This window comes from Orbicella faveolata, unplaced genomic scaffold (genome assembly GCF_042242905.1).
Source record: "Orbicella faveolata isolate gen_17 unplaced genomic scaffold, um_ofav_v1 contig_1, whole genome shotgun sequence".
NCBI lineage: Eukaryota > Metazoa > Cnidaria > Anthozoa > Scleractinia > Merulinidae > Orbicella > Orbicella faveolata.
Window position 1 is genome coordinate 30,438,875 of NW_028301536.1, and position 17,970 is coordinate 30,456,844.

Below are 17,970 nucleotides of genomic sequence, written 5' to 3' on the forward strand. Positions count from 1 at the left end.
CCACTATTTGCACTATTCGAGACTATTCGCACTATTCGTGCTATTCGCTATTCAGGACTATTCGCTGTTCGCTATTCGCGACTATTCCCTATTCGCTATTCGGGTTTTCCAGACACCCTAGTTTTACATTTAAGAGCCAGTGCCTATAACTATGGACCAAACAACGGCACAAGTCGAAAAATCGATTTTGCTCATTTTTTGCCCATAGATTGGCCCTAGCTAGTAAACAAACGGACCATAGTTAGTTTCTGCTAATGCAGCTTTTTTGGGGAGAAATTTGCGAAAAACGATTTTGCCCCGATTGAGCTCAAAATCTACTTCCTGTTATGCTAAATTTTCTGAAAATTTGATTGCTTTGCGCGTCGCACAGCAGCTACTTGAGAATCTTTCAATGGTCTTTACATTCAGCTCAGGTCTTCATGGTATGACTGAGCGAAAAATAAAATAAATCGAGGTTTCTTTTGAGCCCGAAACGAGATCGAACAGAAACGCAAAATATTACGATGTGTTGCAAACGAATTATAGCACTAAAAAATCGCCATATTTTTCTATGGGCTATAACTTTAAATGCCATAAAAACATTTTCTACGGGTTAACTGTACACCCACCTGTTTGAAAATCAAAAAATATCTCTGGGCAAATGGTTTTAAGTCGCCCGCCTTGGCCTGTGCTTCTCATAGATTTTTCCCTGAACCGCCGTGAGAATGTAAACAATTGCGTGACGCGGGCGGTCACCGTGAATACATAATTCCAAAAAACCGCAGATGGCTATCTTAGAACATTTCGGTAAAAAAAGAAACACATAATGGACCACTTTTAACTTTAATATTTTGAAAGTCATCGCTTTGGAAATGTCGTTAATTAAAAACGTCAATTAAAAGCAATTTACTTGGAGTTCGGGTGTTACTGCTATGTCGTTTTAAGCTGTCGTTCTTTCTTTGATCATTTTAATTACAAGAGCGAGTTCTAGAAAGAAAATCGTTCTAAGTTCATTTGTTAAGCGTAATGACAAGTTGATATTGTTGGTTTGTATTGTAGCCTTACGTGATCTGAATGAACGCTACAGTGATTAAATTTGTATTTGTTGATTGATTTCGACGGATCGATTTTCGGTTAAACCTTTTTATTTGTACCAACACATTTAGTGCCTTTTCTCTTGCTAAAAAGTCGGAAAAAGTAAAGTAAACAAATCCTAAAAGTTTAAATCATAAATAAGAGGCATCGACAGTGCGAGTGTCTCGGTAAGCTGTTAATTTGAACAATTACTGTGCTGGACGGATTGCTTTCCAGGTTACGCACGTACTATACATATAGTTCATTGTGCGCGAATGTTTCTGTTTCAAACAACTGAAATGCTCAATGCTTTTTTTTCTTTTTTTCTTCAGTCTTAAAACTTAAGGTTAGAGTTAGGCTAAACCCTAAACTGTTTTGGCGGCCAACCTATTTTTGGCTAATTGCTTAATCAAATTATATATATATATTTCATTGAAATTCGCTCTTCCGTGACCGACTTCCGCGAACAAAACAAGATGGATGTTCGCTGTTCATTAAAGACTACAATCCTGGTCAAAAGTGTTGGGACAGTTACGGCAGATGACTTCACAAGCAGCCTCTCTTAAGACCAAAACCGCGCAAGCCCGCCTACCCCCCTCCCCCTGTCAATGTTGATAAAAATCTTGAAGAAAAAAATCCTTAACAATAGCTTCAGAATAGCCACGTTTCAAGAATTGTTCGCCTCCTAGAACAGTGTTCTCGAACTAAAGAGACGAGAAGATTGATATTCACGTCTTATTCCAATAATAACGATTTTTCAGCAATCGCGTTTGGTTCCAACACAACTGTCTAACAACTTTCTATTGTCCCTTTTTCCTTTTTTCCCACATCCGATCTAGTCTTTAGAATAGCTTCGTTTTCATGCAACATTGCTAGGGGGGAGGGGAGTCAACTGTACTTGCTTCTGTTCATCTTTTGTTCTAAAACGTTAAGGACGTAGTTGAAATCGAGGGTTTTAGCGCGCAAAAGGGGGAGGTGTCCCAACAACTTATGGCCAGAATTGTAGGTTTACACGAGAGGAAATTGTTCCGGATTCGTGATGAATTCGGAACGTTTCAGTGCCGGATTGATTTTGCCGTTTGCACAAAAGTGGACGAATCCGAAAAAAAAACTCCCCGGAATTTAAAGTGGGAACTTTGAATCCGAAAACTTTTGAATCTGGAGAGTTTTGTCGTGTAAACGATTTTCTCTCGAATCCGCATATTTTTCCGCCTGTGATCTTTTGAGTTTGCGGTGGAACGAAAATGGCGGATTACATGATCCAGTCGTATACGTAGTCGAGTCGTAGGCACATTGATGGCCATTTGATGGCGGTCGCTGTCTTCACCTTGGGCTGACACCTTGCCGTGGTGGTGAAGCTTGTGTGTCTTCATGACCCGGAGAGCTGTGCCGGCGGGGACTTTGTTCCCTGGCAGGTCTAACCATGCCGGATTGGTCGAAGGGTAGAGGCCAGACGAAGAACAGCCCCTGGTCCTCCAGGTTGGGGGTTGGGCGGCGGGCTGATAACCCGCTCCCAGAAAATGCTATTTATTACAGAAACCGAAGCTAGAACTACCACTGCACCCTATCGGGAAGCAGGGGTAAATGATGTTAACACCCGGTTGGAACAACGTGCGAAGCAGCGAATGACGCATAAACCGCCGACGAAATTGCTGTCGCCAAAAGCGTGTGTGAAAAGCGTTTCAGGTGTAGGTAATCACTTTTATAATGGGTAATGCCATACTCCTCAGAAACCCAATTTATACTTTACTGCGCAGATGACGACGATGGCACGATCGAAAACCTCGACGGTTCTAGATATTAAGTAAAGACCAGAATAACTTCCTGGAGGGACCTGACATGATGGACAACAGTACCGTGGTCAGCGAGTTGAAAGAAAACTTCAGACTGTCTCAACCTACCCCTAGCCTTATTTTCGGAGGCATTTTGTTTCTCGTTGTCGAGGTAACAAACTGCTTGTTAACCATTCCATCATGAATGTGCCCGGAGTTATCGTCGTGTGTAAATGGTTAAGAATCCGAATATCCTTTCACTGTAAACCCCTACTAATCCGAATACTCTAAAATTGATGAATCCGGGAACTTTTACGAATCCAAAAAAAATCCTTTAGTGTAAACCTAGTCCTAGATCGACCACTGTAATGTTTATTTGTCTACCAGTGTTATGATCTGCAATTTCAGTTAATTGATCAAACAACCAAAGTAGAAAAGATGGAGTTTTTCCCAGTATGATCGAAACTTAAACGCAATTTCTTCCTGGGCTAATTCAATTCAAGAAATTCCAGGTTTTCTCGCTGAGTTTGAGCATATTGTGTAGGTACAAATTTTCTACACAGCTAGAAGAGCTGAGATGCCATCACGCAGTTAGTAGTTTATAGAAATTATGGCATTTCCACTTGACTTTATTTGTCAGTCAATGATTCAATTGCCATAAACCATAGAGGATTGGTTAAGTGTATCTCTAAAACTGCCACTATATTGTGAGTTATCAGTGAAATCAATAAAATAAACAAGTATTAAAATCATTTCCCGGAGTACTGTAGCAACGTTCTTTATCAGGGATGTCGTGGGTGTTGCAATGCAAATGAAAAAACATATATATTTATACTAACTTAAACAAAAAAAAAACATTTTCCATTATTTTATCCACACAACGTTTCAAAAATTGCTTTCATCGGATTACTGGAAACGAATATTTTACTCGAGAGTGGCTTTCCGCGTCACGCAATTGTTTACATTCCAACGGCGGATTTTGGGCAAAATCTATGACAAACACAGGCCAAGGCGGGCGACTTGAAACCATTTGCCCAGAGATGTTTTTTGATAGCCTAACAGGTGGGTGTATATTTAACCCGTAGAAAGTGTTTTTACGGTATTTAAAGTTATAGCCCATAGAAAAATATGGCGATGTTTTTAAGCAATAATTCTCTTGCCACACACTGTAAAATTTTGCGTGTCAGTTTGATCTCTTTTCGGGCTCAAAACTAACTTTGATTTATTTTATTTTTCGCTCAGTCATACCACGAAGACCTGAACTGAATATAAAATCCATTGAAAGATTCTCAAGTAACTGTTCTGCGGAGCGCGAAGCAATCAAATATTCGGAAAATTCAGCAAAACCGGAAGTAGATTTTGAGTCCAATCGGGTCGAAATCGTTTTTGGCGTATTTCTACCAAAGAAAGCTGTATTAGCAGAAACTAACTATGGTCCGTTTCTATTCTTACTAGGACCTATCTGTGGACAAAATGCAAGCGAAATCAATTTTTCGACTTGTGCCATTGATAGGCGATTTAGGTCCATTTTTGTAGGTATTCACTCTTAAATCCTCAACATCATAGAGATCCATAGAACAGCCTTATGATGTCGTATGAATTCTGCCACGGGGACATTATAAAGACATATAAGGAAATTCAAAATTACTACACCCTAACTTCTTATGCTTACCTCAGAGACCCAAGTGCAGGAAATTCCAACATAGTGTTGTATACACCGCCATGATCTTCAGGGTAAAATAACGGAAGACACATCAGCCACATACACAGTGTTACACCGTAAAGTTCAAGTTTTCAGCGAACAGCTTATGTCCTAACGCTGAAATAAGTCTGCCAAACCTGTACGTTAGGTGATTTTTGTGGTCCACTTGTGACAGAAGGCTGCTAAAAAGGAGATTTGTACGTGATTAGTTTAAACTTCAGGTAATCACAAATATGAAATATTGTGATGAAAGATTAAACTGGTCTGTCTTTCGGTATTATATTTTAGATTTCTTTCTTTCAGATTCAGAAACTTTTCCTTCACGACTACAATCTGACCGGATAAATATATTTGGGTTAGCTGAATACTAAGACTGTTACTGATGCCAGTACCGTTCACCTTGTGAAAGATCCTGCCTCCATGTACCGTCTACATGTGCACTTTAACAACAAACGCATTCAAGATCTTCAACAGCAAGGAGTACATACATACATACATACACTTTATTTCAACTCGAATTATCAGAGTAGCTCTGTTGAGCTAATATCTTCGAGAAAGAAAAAAATACATAAGTCATATAAATTATTAAAATACAATAATTAAAACTACTACTAATACAGTAATTATAACTACTATTAAAAGTTCATTCTCTTTATGACTGTCTTAAAATCTTTAAATGATGTAATGATGTAAAGCTCCAACATGTTTTACGGGACATGAATTAATTGCTACAAGCAAACAGATTGTCTCTTTACGAGAAATGAGGCCTCCAAGTTTTAAGAGATTTTCATCAGCATTTGGCTATGAATAGCAATGAGAAATGGGAAATGTTTACTTCCAAATCGTTTTACCTGACTTCAGCTTAAAAGAGCCCGTTACCAAGATCCTTGGGGCACCGAAAAATGAAGTCAACAATATGCTGGAGAAAACAAAGAAAGTCATAAATGAAGAGGTCAGGAAGAATCGCCACCTGAAGGACCAGAAAATAAATTGTGGTTATAGGCGTGTCCATCCCCTATATGGCATACAATACATTGTACAAGTGACATTCTTTACTGTAAAGAAACATCACAACAACTTAACTGGTGAAACAAAAACTATTTACATTTCACATAAGAGAAGCTTGTTTGAAAATTTGTGAAAACTCGAAAGAGAAGAAAAACTCGAAACAGTTCAAGAATTACTGGACTCAAGCGCTCTCTTAACGTGTTTTAATTTTTTAACCGTTTTATCTAACGCCGTTGTGTATATCATTGTAGAGTTATATTTTGTACATATAGTTTTGCTATTAGACCCTTTATATTAATTAAACCCTTTTCTTTTTAGGGAAAACAGTTTATAACATCCAATTTCTGTTTTTCATTTTAAGATATGGTTTTTAATTTTAAAGCTTTTCTTTACATTAGGAATAAATGTTATATTGTTATGCTACACGAAAGGCTGAGAAAAGCGACAGACGCGATATATATTTTGTAACGTTTTCCTAATCACTCAAGTGTACAAATTGGTGATGCCCTGGTTAAATCGGTGCTGTCGACCTGATCGGGCAAAATAGATTAGTTTGAATAAGTGGTACATTTACTTTCTATTGATAAGGCCCTCTTGGCAATGTCTTTTGCGATCCGTCAGCCGAACATCTCATCCTATTGATCAAGGTGGACGACCACGACCACGGCTCCAACTCGTTTGGTGGTTTCTTACCCAATTTCCGTTTCTGTGGTGATTGCAACTGCAGGTAGGATCACGACAATCTACATCACCAACTTGTCCATCTTGTCCACCGACAGGACCACGATTTGGTACTCGGGTAAAGCGTCCTGGGAAAGCTGCAATTACCGGAGTCCGCAAGGTCCCTCGGGTAATTGAGCGAGTCGATGAAGTTCTTTGACCAACTGCTATTGATTCTAGATCCCGTGAATTCCAATACAAGATATTACATAGATATTTAGCGACAAACAAGTTTCTCCACAAAATTGGCCTAGCACCTTCGCCTCTGTGCACTTTCTGCAAAAAAGAAAGTGAGTCTATCGAACATCTACTAATAAAATGTGAATATTCCGACAGTTTCTGGAGAGAACTAATTAACTGGCTAAATACGATAGAAATAAAAATCGAAGAACTATCAGATGTTGACAAAATGTTTGGACTTTGGAACAGACAAGTAGACTTTCATCTTCTCAACCATCTGTTGATCTTAGCAAAACAACACATTTACTCCTGTCGAAATAAAGGATTTCCTCCGTCATTAAAGATCTTTCTCGCAAAAGTTTCCTCAGTATATCAAATCGAAACGGTTATTTCCGATTGTAATGGCAAGCGAACATTTCATGACGCCAAGTGGAAGAAATGTATTACAACTAATTGTATTTAGGCCGGCAGCCTAAAAAATGTAACAATTGACGTAGTTTTATTAATATATTAGTAAGTATTTTTGGTATATTAGTATTTTCCTTACAAGTAGTGTTATTAGTAACAGTATTTCTTGCTTTTTTTTTTCCATCTATACTAGCGTTAGTCTATGTAGTTTATTCTAAAAAAAGTAAAAATTAGCGTAGTTTTTTATTCATTAATATAAATAGTTAGTAAGTATTTTGGGTGTATTAGTATTTTCCTCTTAAGTAGTCTTATTAGTAATAGTATTCCTCGTTTTTTTTTTCCAACTGTACTCACGTTAGTTTATTTAGTTTTTCTTTCTTTTATCTGCAAATGTTATTTCAATTGTTATTGTCACTCTTATTTGTAAACTTATATAAATATCAATAAAATACAAAAAAAAAAACAACAAAAAACTGAGTCTGGATAGCGAAACCAGTTTTGAAATTGACGTAATCCAAGGGACGATATCCGTGGTCGCACCAACACAACTTGTCCGTGCTTTTGACGGTGATCACGGATTGCTCGCGGGCCAGCAATTTCTCCACGGTCTCTCATCCCGGTGTCTGTTTCACGGCTTACCGTTACCACTGCCAGGATCCGGGGTGTGGATGATGGTAGTTTCCATACATGGTGAAACTCTTGTCCAGGGTGAAATCCTGATTGAAGTTTAAATTCTGGGCCAATGATTGGAGATCGGTGTTGAGTTTGGTTCTTGTTGCGAAACTCTGTCACGGATTGAAAAGCGTACTGGGAGGAATCCGATTGCATGACAAAGTGGACCGTGGAGTGAGGCATGAGTCTGACGTCGCTGTCTATCACGACTTGTCGCAGATCATCTCGTTCCGTCGGTTCGAGGTTCTTCCGGACTGTGGCACGTAAGGTTTGTTTGTCGGCCACATGTTGAAGATCAAACTCCAACAGGGTGAAGGGGTCGTGGGACATCCTCCTTGATCTCGTCGACGATGGAGTCGAAGAGCCACAAATCATCGTCATTATCGTCATCATCATCGGCAAATGCCTCGCTGTAGGTCCTCTTGTGCGTGGCTCCTACAGGAACCGGCTTGGGCCTAGGAAAAGACAGAGAGCGACTCCTGCGGGAACTAGTTTGTCCCAAACTGTACTTGTTTGTTTGTACTAGTTTGTAAGAACACTGTGAAGAAACCAAACGGCTCCGACGGGACACTCTCGCGGATGTCTGAAAACAAAACGTGACTCGATGAGACTCGAGCTACGAACCTTTTATATTTAAAACTAGAAGGAACCAATCACCATCCAGAACTTCTCCGTGGCGTGATCTCGGGTCTGACGAATCACGACATGTCATGACTAAACAGGAAAAAAGAAGAAACATATTTTTTGGCGCCGACCAGGTATCGAACCCGAGTCTGTGGCCACAACACAGCGCTTTCACCACACACGAAGATTTTTCAAGTGACCGTAATTAATTTCTCATATAAGACCCGTGGACTAGCGTCTGTGCCCTATTGGAGCAAGTGGTTTAAAAAGGGGGTAGCGGGTATCTCCTCTTTTTGCGGGTGACGTCACATTAGGAATAGGCCTAGACAGATTCTGCTCAAAAAATGTTAAAAAGTTGCTGAAAAATATCCCCAAAAGTTGCTCAAAATTTTTTTATAGCTTCTTGCTGAAATCGAAGAACAGCAAGCTGGCTCTGTTTCTGTGCAACAACATAGCGAGTAGTTTCTGCTCAGTTACAGTTTCTTGTGAATTTGGTGAGCGTGAAACGGGCCTAACTCTGTACGCATCCTAGTCCTTTCTCTGGCAATTGTACCTGATCGTCACGGATGCCTCAATGTAATCTTCTAAGGCGCTTTTCCTGCTGGGATGAAAGGGTTCTGAGCAGACTAAATACCCTCTCGGCAGAGACAGAGCTGGGCTCGACGAGAAGTGTTTTCTTTACAAGGGAAGCCCTGGATTGGATATCTTTGATGTTGTTCTTCAGCGGATTCTTCATTGTCAGAAGAAAGCGCCTTTTTGAGTTAGTTGTACCATATCTGGAATATTAAAGGCTGATTTTCACAAGCGCATAAGCACAAGCGTAAGCATAAGCACAAGCACTCGCATAAGCAAGTGAGAACACCCATGACATAAGCGTAAGCATAAGCACCAGAAGAACGAACATGGTTCGTTCTTCTTGTGCTTATGTTATGCTTATGTCGTAATGCGAACACGAGTGAAATAATCATAAGCATAAGCGTAAGGCGACCATCTTGATTGCATAGTCGAGGAAAGCTGGTATCGAGAAATTTTTTAATACTGCGCCTACGTATGCTCTTATGCTTATGTTCTCGTGTTCTCATTTGCGCATGCTTATGCCTATGATTGTGCTTAGCTTATGCGCTAGTGAAAACCAGTCTTAACACAGGATACCCATTCTGGAAATGGAGTCACATCCGGCATATCCATATTTGGAATCTATCAGAACAAGATGTTGATCGAAAAGCAAGAGAGTTTCTACTGAAATTCTTCTAAATTTCCAAAGAAAACGTGTTAAGATATCAATTACTTATCTTTTCCTCAGCTCGTGAGCGGGCGGAATTCAACAAATCCTGCAATCTGATTGATTCCTGGAGCGGGCGGAATTTTCTCATCCGGACCACCACAGCGGGCGGAATCCGTCGAGTTGATCTATTTTCGTGAACGAATTAGCGGTAATCGTCAATCTTTCGCCCTTTTCTAATTGAAGTTTTCTAGGACTAATTGAAGTTCGTTCCGCTCGACACAAGTTGCATGCCTGCCGAAACTGGAAAAATAGCACATATTGCCGGCGCTCTAAAAAAATTAATATTCGCTCAAAAGTTCCAATTCTTTTTTTCAACTATAGATATATCACAGCAGTTTGTTTAGCCATGTTGCAATTATAATTCAATGTAGGCAGTTCCTTCAACGGTTAAAAGAAGATTTTCTACCCGTTAAATCGAGTTTTGAACCAAACGCGAAAATAGCTCTACTTGTGGCACCTGTTTGAAACTGCTGAACTACACGAATAGAAAGTATAAATGGCCCTTAATTTAAAACAATAATAAAATTTGTCTGCCCACTAGGTTTTCAAAACTAACGACCGCTTTAAAGTTAAGGAAATTTTGAAAATATTCCAGTGAGTAACTAACATACTCACCTTCGTAAATTGCGCCGATAAATTCACGTAAATCTCTTACCTGGCTTCAAGATTAACGTTTAGGTCCTTTGTAGCGATCCTGAAACCTAGGAAGCATTAAAACTGCCAGCTTTTCCTTCCAGCGGTGGGTTTGTATACAAGGTACATTTCTACGTTCCTCATCTGTGTCGAGCGTGACGGCCACATACTTCGAAGTTCTTTGTATTACTGACCATTGTTTTCCTCGAAGTCTGTTTAATCATGTAGAGTCTTCTTGAAAGGTTTGTAGAAGCACTCTTTTGGACAACTCTCGGCACACATACATGTATGAAGAGTGAACGGTGATCCCGGGATCCAAGGAAGGATTGATAAATCCTATGGCCATTTTGTGTTTACAAGAGGTGTTTTAGTTCCTTGGATCCCCGGATCGTCATTCCATCTTTTAGGAGTTTGGGTGATTTTCCGTCATTCCGTCTTTAAGGAATTTGGGTGATTTTCTGTCATTCCGTCTTTTAGGATTTCGGGGGATTTTCCCTCATTCTGTGTTTTAGGATTTCGGGGGATTTTCCGCCGTTCTGCCGTTCCGCGATTCCATCTTTTAGGATTTGGAGTTACTTTCCGCCGTTCTGCCGTTCCGCGATTCCTTCTTTAAGGATTTGGGGTCATCTTCCGTCGTTCCGTGATTCCTCCATTCCGTCGTTCCATCATTCCGACTTTTAGGATCTCCTGCAGTGATATGCATAATGACCCAGTCGATTCAAAATAAGACAGCACAAATATTGATGGGTTTAACATGTATTATAATCGTGGATTATAATTGAATACTCGCGGATATCTTGCGAGTTACGAAGAATACGAGCAAAATGACTGCGCGGATTATACGTTAGGCTACGAATAGTCCCTCTTTCGCTTAGCCCGTCGAGCGAGACCGTAAATGAACCGCCAGGAAAAATGGCTGCGTGAAATATATATTATATATTTGTGTCCTCCCTATTTTGAATCATCAGGGTTATTATGCATATCAAATGATTTCTATTTTGTGTTAAAAGTAAGATAGATATGAAGATGTATTCTGTGATAAAGTTACTAAGCGGTATCCCGGGATCCAGTCCTAGGTCAAGATACTGTATTTGTAGACTTCATTTGTGAATGGGAAGCAAGCCGTTGTTGTTGCGTGTTGTTGTGACAGCTTCGCCCATTCGTTTTAAGAGATCTTAGCTGATATTCAGGCTTCCCTTTACGGCGGAAACCCTGTTCACGAAACCCAGGCTAGATAACTATATTTTCTATTTCTCTATAAAATTCATCTCTTAGAATGAAGTATTTAATGCCATATTTAAGAAAGAAACTGAAAAAATCTCGACTTGAAAGACCACCAAAATAAGCACAAAAACATTCAACCATCTAAAGTATGTTCTAAACTAGTCATGTACACAATATCGCCGAGGGCAATATTCAATTTCACATGTTTTGAACACAGCTAGTTTTTCGTTTGACTCCTCCGTTCATTTCCACACGATTTGTGAGGAACTCTTTGAAAGAGATCAGAACAGGTTGTCCGTCAGTTGGTCAAGAAAACATTCATTTCACTTCATGATTTGCAAGGCGATCGACCTTTTCTTCACATGGAACTTCGAATTCTTCGTGAGTGTCTGTTGCTGTTGGCCGGCCTGATTGTTGGTCTCCATGTTGCATTGTTTCTGAAGCAGAATCAATGCCATTTAACCTATAAAAAGAATTTCCGACCAGGGAAAATGACAAACGAAGAGCAGTTTAATAACAGTAAGTTCATCTTTGTTGGTGTCATGACAGCTGAGACATTTCTGCAAACTCGAGCTCAAGCAGTGTTTGATACATGGGGCAGGAATGTTGCTGGAAAACTAACATTTTTTTCAAGTCAGACTCATCAAAAGTCCAAGCTACCAGTGATCAGTCTACCCGACGTGGATGACTCGTATCCACCGCTCAAGAAGTCGTTGATGATGATCAAGTACATACACGACCACCACATCGACGACTACGAATGGTTCATGCGAGCGGACGACGATGTTTACATCCGCAATGACAAATTGGTACGTTTATTACATTCATTAAACAGTTCCGATGATATCTACCTGGGGCAAGCGGGAACAGGAGCAAAGAAAGAAAGAGGAATGCTTAACCTGTTGCCTGGAGATAACTACTGTATGGGAGGGCCGGGTGTAGTATTCAGTCGAAGTGTTTTGAAAAAGGTTACTCCGCATATTGAACATTGTCTTCTAAAAGCACCGAAATCACACATGCATGAAGACACTGAGCTTGGTCGGTGTATACAACGCTATGTTGGAATTTCCTGCACTTGGGCCTATGAGGTAAGTTGCTAATTATCAGAAGTTAAAGGTGTAGTTTTGTTGCATCTTCACTCCGTTCGTCCTTTCTTGCTTCCTTGCTTCCTTCCTTCTTTCTTTTCTTCCTCCCTTTCTCCTTTCAAAGAACCCTTTTCTGTCTTCAAAACGTCCCCGTGACAGAATTCATACAAGATCACTGACCGCTCCATGATCTTGAGGATTTCAAATATAAAAAAACTGCCTTAGGAAACTTCAGTTTAAATTACCGGATGAGAGACCAGCCACATATACAATACTATTCTCCTGAGAATTTCAAGCTTTCAACGAACAGCTCATATACTAACTTACATTCTTCTCAGCAGAGAGAAGTTTGCTAAATCTGCATGTGTGGTGAAATTTGTGGTCGACCTCTTACAGAAAGCTGCTAAAAGCGAGATTTTATGTGGTTATTTTAAATTCGCGCTACTGTAAATATGAAATATCGTGATTAATGACTGACTGATTCTGATTTCTTTTTTTTTCTTTCAGATGCAGAAACTTTTCCTTCACGACTACAATGGGAATGGAAAAATCTTTTTGGGTAAGCTAAACACTAAGAATATTAATGATGCCATTACACTTCACCCTGTTAAAGATCCCGCCTACATGTACCGTCTACACGTGCACTTTAACAACGAACGCATTCAAGATCTTCAACAGCAAGGAGTAAACCTGCAACGCGTTTTACGGAACATGGATCGATTGCTACAAACGAGAAACGAGGACAAACGAGGCCCTCAAGATGCAAGAGATTTTCATCATCAGTTGGCCATAAATAACATTGAAAAATGGGAAATGTTTACTTCCAAATCATTTTACCCTGACTTGAGCTTAAAAGCGCCCGTTACCAAGATCCGTGGCGCACTGAAAATTGAAGTCAACAATATGCTGGAGAAAACAAAGGAAGTTATAAACGAAGAGGTCAGGAAGAATCGACATCTTGGAAAGTTGAAGGACCAGGAAATAAATTTTGGTTATAGGCGTTTTCATCCCCTATATGGCATACAACATATCGTACAACTCACAGTCATTGGTACAAAGAAACATCGCCACAAAAAAACAGGTGAAACGAAAACTATTCACATTTCATACGAGAGAAGCTTCTATGCCCAACAGCCTTTTGCAAATTTGAGATATACCACTGAGCCCCGTGCAGGGATGCCCCCTTATGTACACTTCATCGTCCCCTTAGAAGGTCGTCTGGAAACGTTCCGTCGTTTCATGGCAAATTTTGAATTGGTCTGCCTCAAAGTACTTCAGAGAGTCAAGCTGGTAGTCGCATATTCTTCCTCTGTGTCTTCTCCTCATGAACACAAAGGTATCATGAAGAAATACCAAGAGAAATATCCCGAAGCAGAACTTATTTGGCTTGATGTTGCGGGTACCTTTTCCCGCGGGATAGCGCTTTCTCTGGCAGCAGATAAATTTGATCAAGCAGCTTTGTTATTCTTGTGTGATGTTGACTTGATCTTTAACTCGGAATTTATTGATCGCTGCAGATTGAACACTGCGCTTGGTAAGCGAGTTTACTTTCCAATAATGTTTACTCAGTTTGATCCTGAACTAACATACAGCAACAAAACCAAACCCGATTCGCACTTTACTATTAACAAAGATGCAGGAATTTGGAGGTCATTCTCGTACGGACCCGCATGCATTTATCATCAAGATATGGATGCTGTTGGAGGCTTTGACACAAGCATTAGAGGCTGGGGATTGGAAGACGTGGATCTTTTTGAGAAGTTTGTAGATCATCCAGAGATTGAGGTGTTTCGCGCAGCTGATCCCGGTGTAATACATGTTTATCATAAAATAAATTGCGATCCAAATCTTCCCGTTATACAATACACTCAGTGTCAAGGCTCTAAAGCCTCCATACTGGCCTCTCAAAAATCATTAGTCAGAGCTCTGCTTTCCACTCAAAACGCATACGAATGAACTTTGTTAACAGTAATGTACCCCATGTAAGTATTTGTTCGCTATGAGCACTGTGGGTGAGTGGAACAGTTTACCAAGATCCGAAGCTGAGGCAGAAAACTCGAAACAGTTCAAGAATATTAGTTGACTTAATCGCTTTCTTAATGTGCTTTAGTTTTGCAACCACGTTATCTAACGAAGTTGAGTATATTGTAGAGTTATATCTTTTACATATAGCTTTGCTATTTGACCCTTTATTTTTATTAATCCTTTTTCTTTTTAGGGAAACAGTTTATAACATCCACCTCCTGTTTTCCTTTTCAAGATATACTTTTTAATTTGAAAGTTCTTTAACATCTTGTATAAATGTTACGTTACGCTAAACGAAAGGCTTAGAAAATAGACAGACGTGATATTTTGTAACGTTTTCCTAGTCACACAAGTGTGCTAATTGGTGATTCCTTGTTTAAATGGGAGTTGCCGACCTGAGGAGGCGAAATAGATTAGTTTGAAGAAGAGATAGATTCAGTTTCCACTGAGAAGGTACAGTCGACGCTCTCCTTGAGGACACCTCTTCAATAATTAAGGACAGCTCCTTATAAAAACTCTCTAAAAATATGGTCATTCTCTAATACGGACAACGAACACTAACTCTCAGCAACAGAAAGGAAATAATCCATATGAGCGTAACCTCTTTATTACAGACAAACCAATGATAACTTGATCAATACAATTTACTGTTTGTGGCTTCATTGTTCAATTATGCATGCACTTAAAATAAGAGCAGCATTTGTAGCTGCGATCTATTATCGGAACTCTAATTCTTTGAAGACTTCAAAATTGATATCTCTACTGGAAGACGTGCACGATTGCACAACGAATATCGTGACTTTGTCCTGGAGGACATGGAATGGCGTCCGTTTAATGTGTATTTAACAGTTTAGCTCCGACTTATCCACCGACACGTCGTCCTCAAACTCAGGTCGTTGCAGAATTTCGTCCAGTTCGGCTACCATGGCGGAGACCACTGAGGATTCCAACGTGGTGGACACTATATGTATGACTCGTGAAATACCATGTTGGTATTTGGGTATCCGCGATACCGCGGGAATCCCCTTGCAAAGGTAACATAACTCGCGACCGTCACACGTTTTCTCTTTTTCTTTTCTTTTTCGACGCGTCTGGCACGACGTTTCCTTCTCAATTGATCTCGTTCGTTTTTGCATTTAATATAGGCTTCGTGTCGCACGTGGTCTGTCGCCAACTTCCGCCATCTCTTACGAGATCTCTCCCTCATTTTTTCTCTCCTCTACATGCCTCCAATAGTTTTAATTCTCCTTTAATTTTCAAATATAATCGGATCGTTTCGTATTTTCTCTCGGTATACTTTACTCTTCACTGGCTCGTATATTGTACCTTCTGACTTTCTTTTTTTCCTTCTTTTTCTCCCGATATCCGTCAAGATCACTTTCAAGTCTATCATAGCATATTTCTCCATCAATAAACTCGTTCTCTTTTTGTTTCACACCTTTTTCTTCTTTCCCTTAACATCTTCTTTTATTTTTTCACTTTATCCCGGTTATTCTTTTTCCAATTCCCGACATTTATCCTTCATTTTTTTCAAACTTTTATGAAGCATGATCTAACAAAACCACACACAAAGACAAAACATCATTCTGACTGCGCTAACACGAGACATTCAATGTGAACAGCTTATTACGGATGCATCAGTCAGTCCTCTGATACAGATGTATTCCGCCTTACAACATAATCTCTATCCTTGCAAATTACAACTACAACTACAAAATCAATAACGTAGAATATTTTTCATTTATACATACAAGCTGTTATAGAAAAGCTCCAAAACAAAAGCGGACGAACACGAATACTGACTAGCCTAGAATAACCTACGTCTCCCGCCAAACGCCTAAATAGTCCCTAAATGTCCCATGACACCCCGCGAGCCTCTCCCTCGTGCCATCAGAATTAGAATTTCTGACTGTTTCCTCCCTCACTCTTTAGAAATAAGTCTCAACCATTTTATTTCACTTAAACTTTTTACAATTCGGGCGTGTGCCCCACACCCTAGACGAAGGCTCCAAATTTCAAAACATAACGAAAAATTAGGCTCGCAAAGCGTGCATGTGGCTACTGCTTCACAGTTTATGCATAATGCCTTCGGAGCAAAGAAATCACTACCTAAAGAACTGAAGATGGCGATTTATTAAACGTGCTTATTTTGACAAAAATAGCATTCATTATCGGGATATGAAGTGATGTTTCTTGAGTAGTTCAGAAGCAAGACTGTTTACAACAGTGGAATGATCCAGCTGTGCATATGATTTTGAGACTGAATCAAACTGAACGTTCCTCGAACTGACAAGATGCACAATTGGATGAAGTTAATCACATATGGAACTCTTGTAGCTCTTCGTGTGATCTAATAAATAGAGCTTATTGGTTATCAACTGTAACAATTTTTGAATTCAAATTACCATGCAGTATACCAGGGAATGCAAAGCACCTTGTCCTAGTGAAATGGTGCATAGCTAAAAAGGTTCCCCATCCTAGATTTTTGTGATTGTTACAGATACCATTTGATGAATAATCAATTGTTTGAAAATGACAGTCTTAAAAACATTTAGTAGTTCTGAAGCTCTTAACGCGAGTGTCAAATTATTTGAGACCATATCTTACTCGCTATTTGCTTGCTAATACGCCAAGTCAAATGATGCTCAGTGGCCCAAGTATATGACATTCTAAATATCTGTCATGCAGCTTACAAGATGTCTTTGTTACTGACTGTAAACCTAAAGGTTTTGGTTGAAACATATTCAAGTAGCTGGATTTCAGTAGAATTAGTGACCTAATTTGCTACCTTCTGTAAAAGTGTGTTCATAGTTGTATCTAAGACAGTGTAAGTACACAGCATTTGGTTTAGGTCATTGTTTAAGACTAAATGAACATACTTCATCACTGATGTGTATAGGAGCTTAGTGACAAAAAGTGATCAACTATCTGGATCTTTGTGTTACACAACAGACAATTATATATTGTATAAAGTTGATTTATATATATTCTGTTTGCCATGACTGAGGCAAAAACATCTTTATCATATGATTCACGGTGTTCTGGCTCAATACTGATTGTGACATCCGCTTGCTTAACAGTACTGTGTTTGGTGGTACATGTATAAATTGTATGCAGTGATTATATGTCTTATAATTAAAACCATGCATACTAATGCCTTCCCTGATATAAGACTTTCCTATCGATATATCTGCAAACGCACTAGTGTTCAGTGTTCCATCTGCAATGTCAAAATCAATCTTTGCCAGCCTTTTTCCCTCTAAAGTTAATGTTTTCTTAACCAACTTTTTGTAGGATCTTAGCCTTTACCGATATAGACTGAAAGCCGCACATTTGCTCAAATTGAGAAATGTTGAAAGGCATCTGTGGAAAGGAATTGTCATGTTCCTAATTAACAATATGTGGTATTTCTCAACACATTTTTACCCTCCTTAGATGCTCTTTGTCTACCTAAAAGTATGCTTTCTTGGACTTATTCAAAAGTTACTGGTATTTTTTGATCATGTATTTCTTTGAGGCTTCAGGATGCTTTTCTTCTATTACTGCTTTTGTGAGAAACGTTTGCTGCCGGAATTCAAA

The 17,970-nt window shown here is 39.4% G+C and overlaps 1 protein-coding gene across 1 annotated transcript; it reads left to right on the forward strand.

The window, feature by feature from the left end:
• The first annotated feature begins 10,057 nt into the window (after positions 1-10,057).
• Positions 10,058-15,034, forward strand: LOC110053524 (chondroitin sulfate synthase 1-like). The gene is made up of 2 exons (XM_020759761.2): positions 10,058-12,369; positions 12,874-15,034. Exons 1-2 carry the CDS (start codon positions 11,644-11,646, stop codon positions 14,320-14,322), a joined length of 2,175 nt encoding a protein of 724 aa, XP_020615420.2. The 5' UTR covers positions 10,058-11,643; the 3' UTR covers positions 14,323-15,034.
• Positions 15,035-17,970: the final 2,936 nt, after the last annotated feature.

Bases quoted from the DNA above. Each gene is read 5' to 3' on its own strand.
- LOC110053524 (XM_020759761.2), top strand. From the start codon at position 11,644: ATGGAACTTCGAATTCTTCGTGAGTGTCTGTTGCTGTTGGCCGGCCTG. The intron at 12,370-12,873 runs GTAAGTTGCTAA...TTTTTCTTTCAG, and splicing joins CCTGCACTTGGGCCTATGAG to ATGCAGAAACTTTTCCTTCA.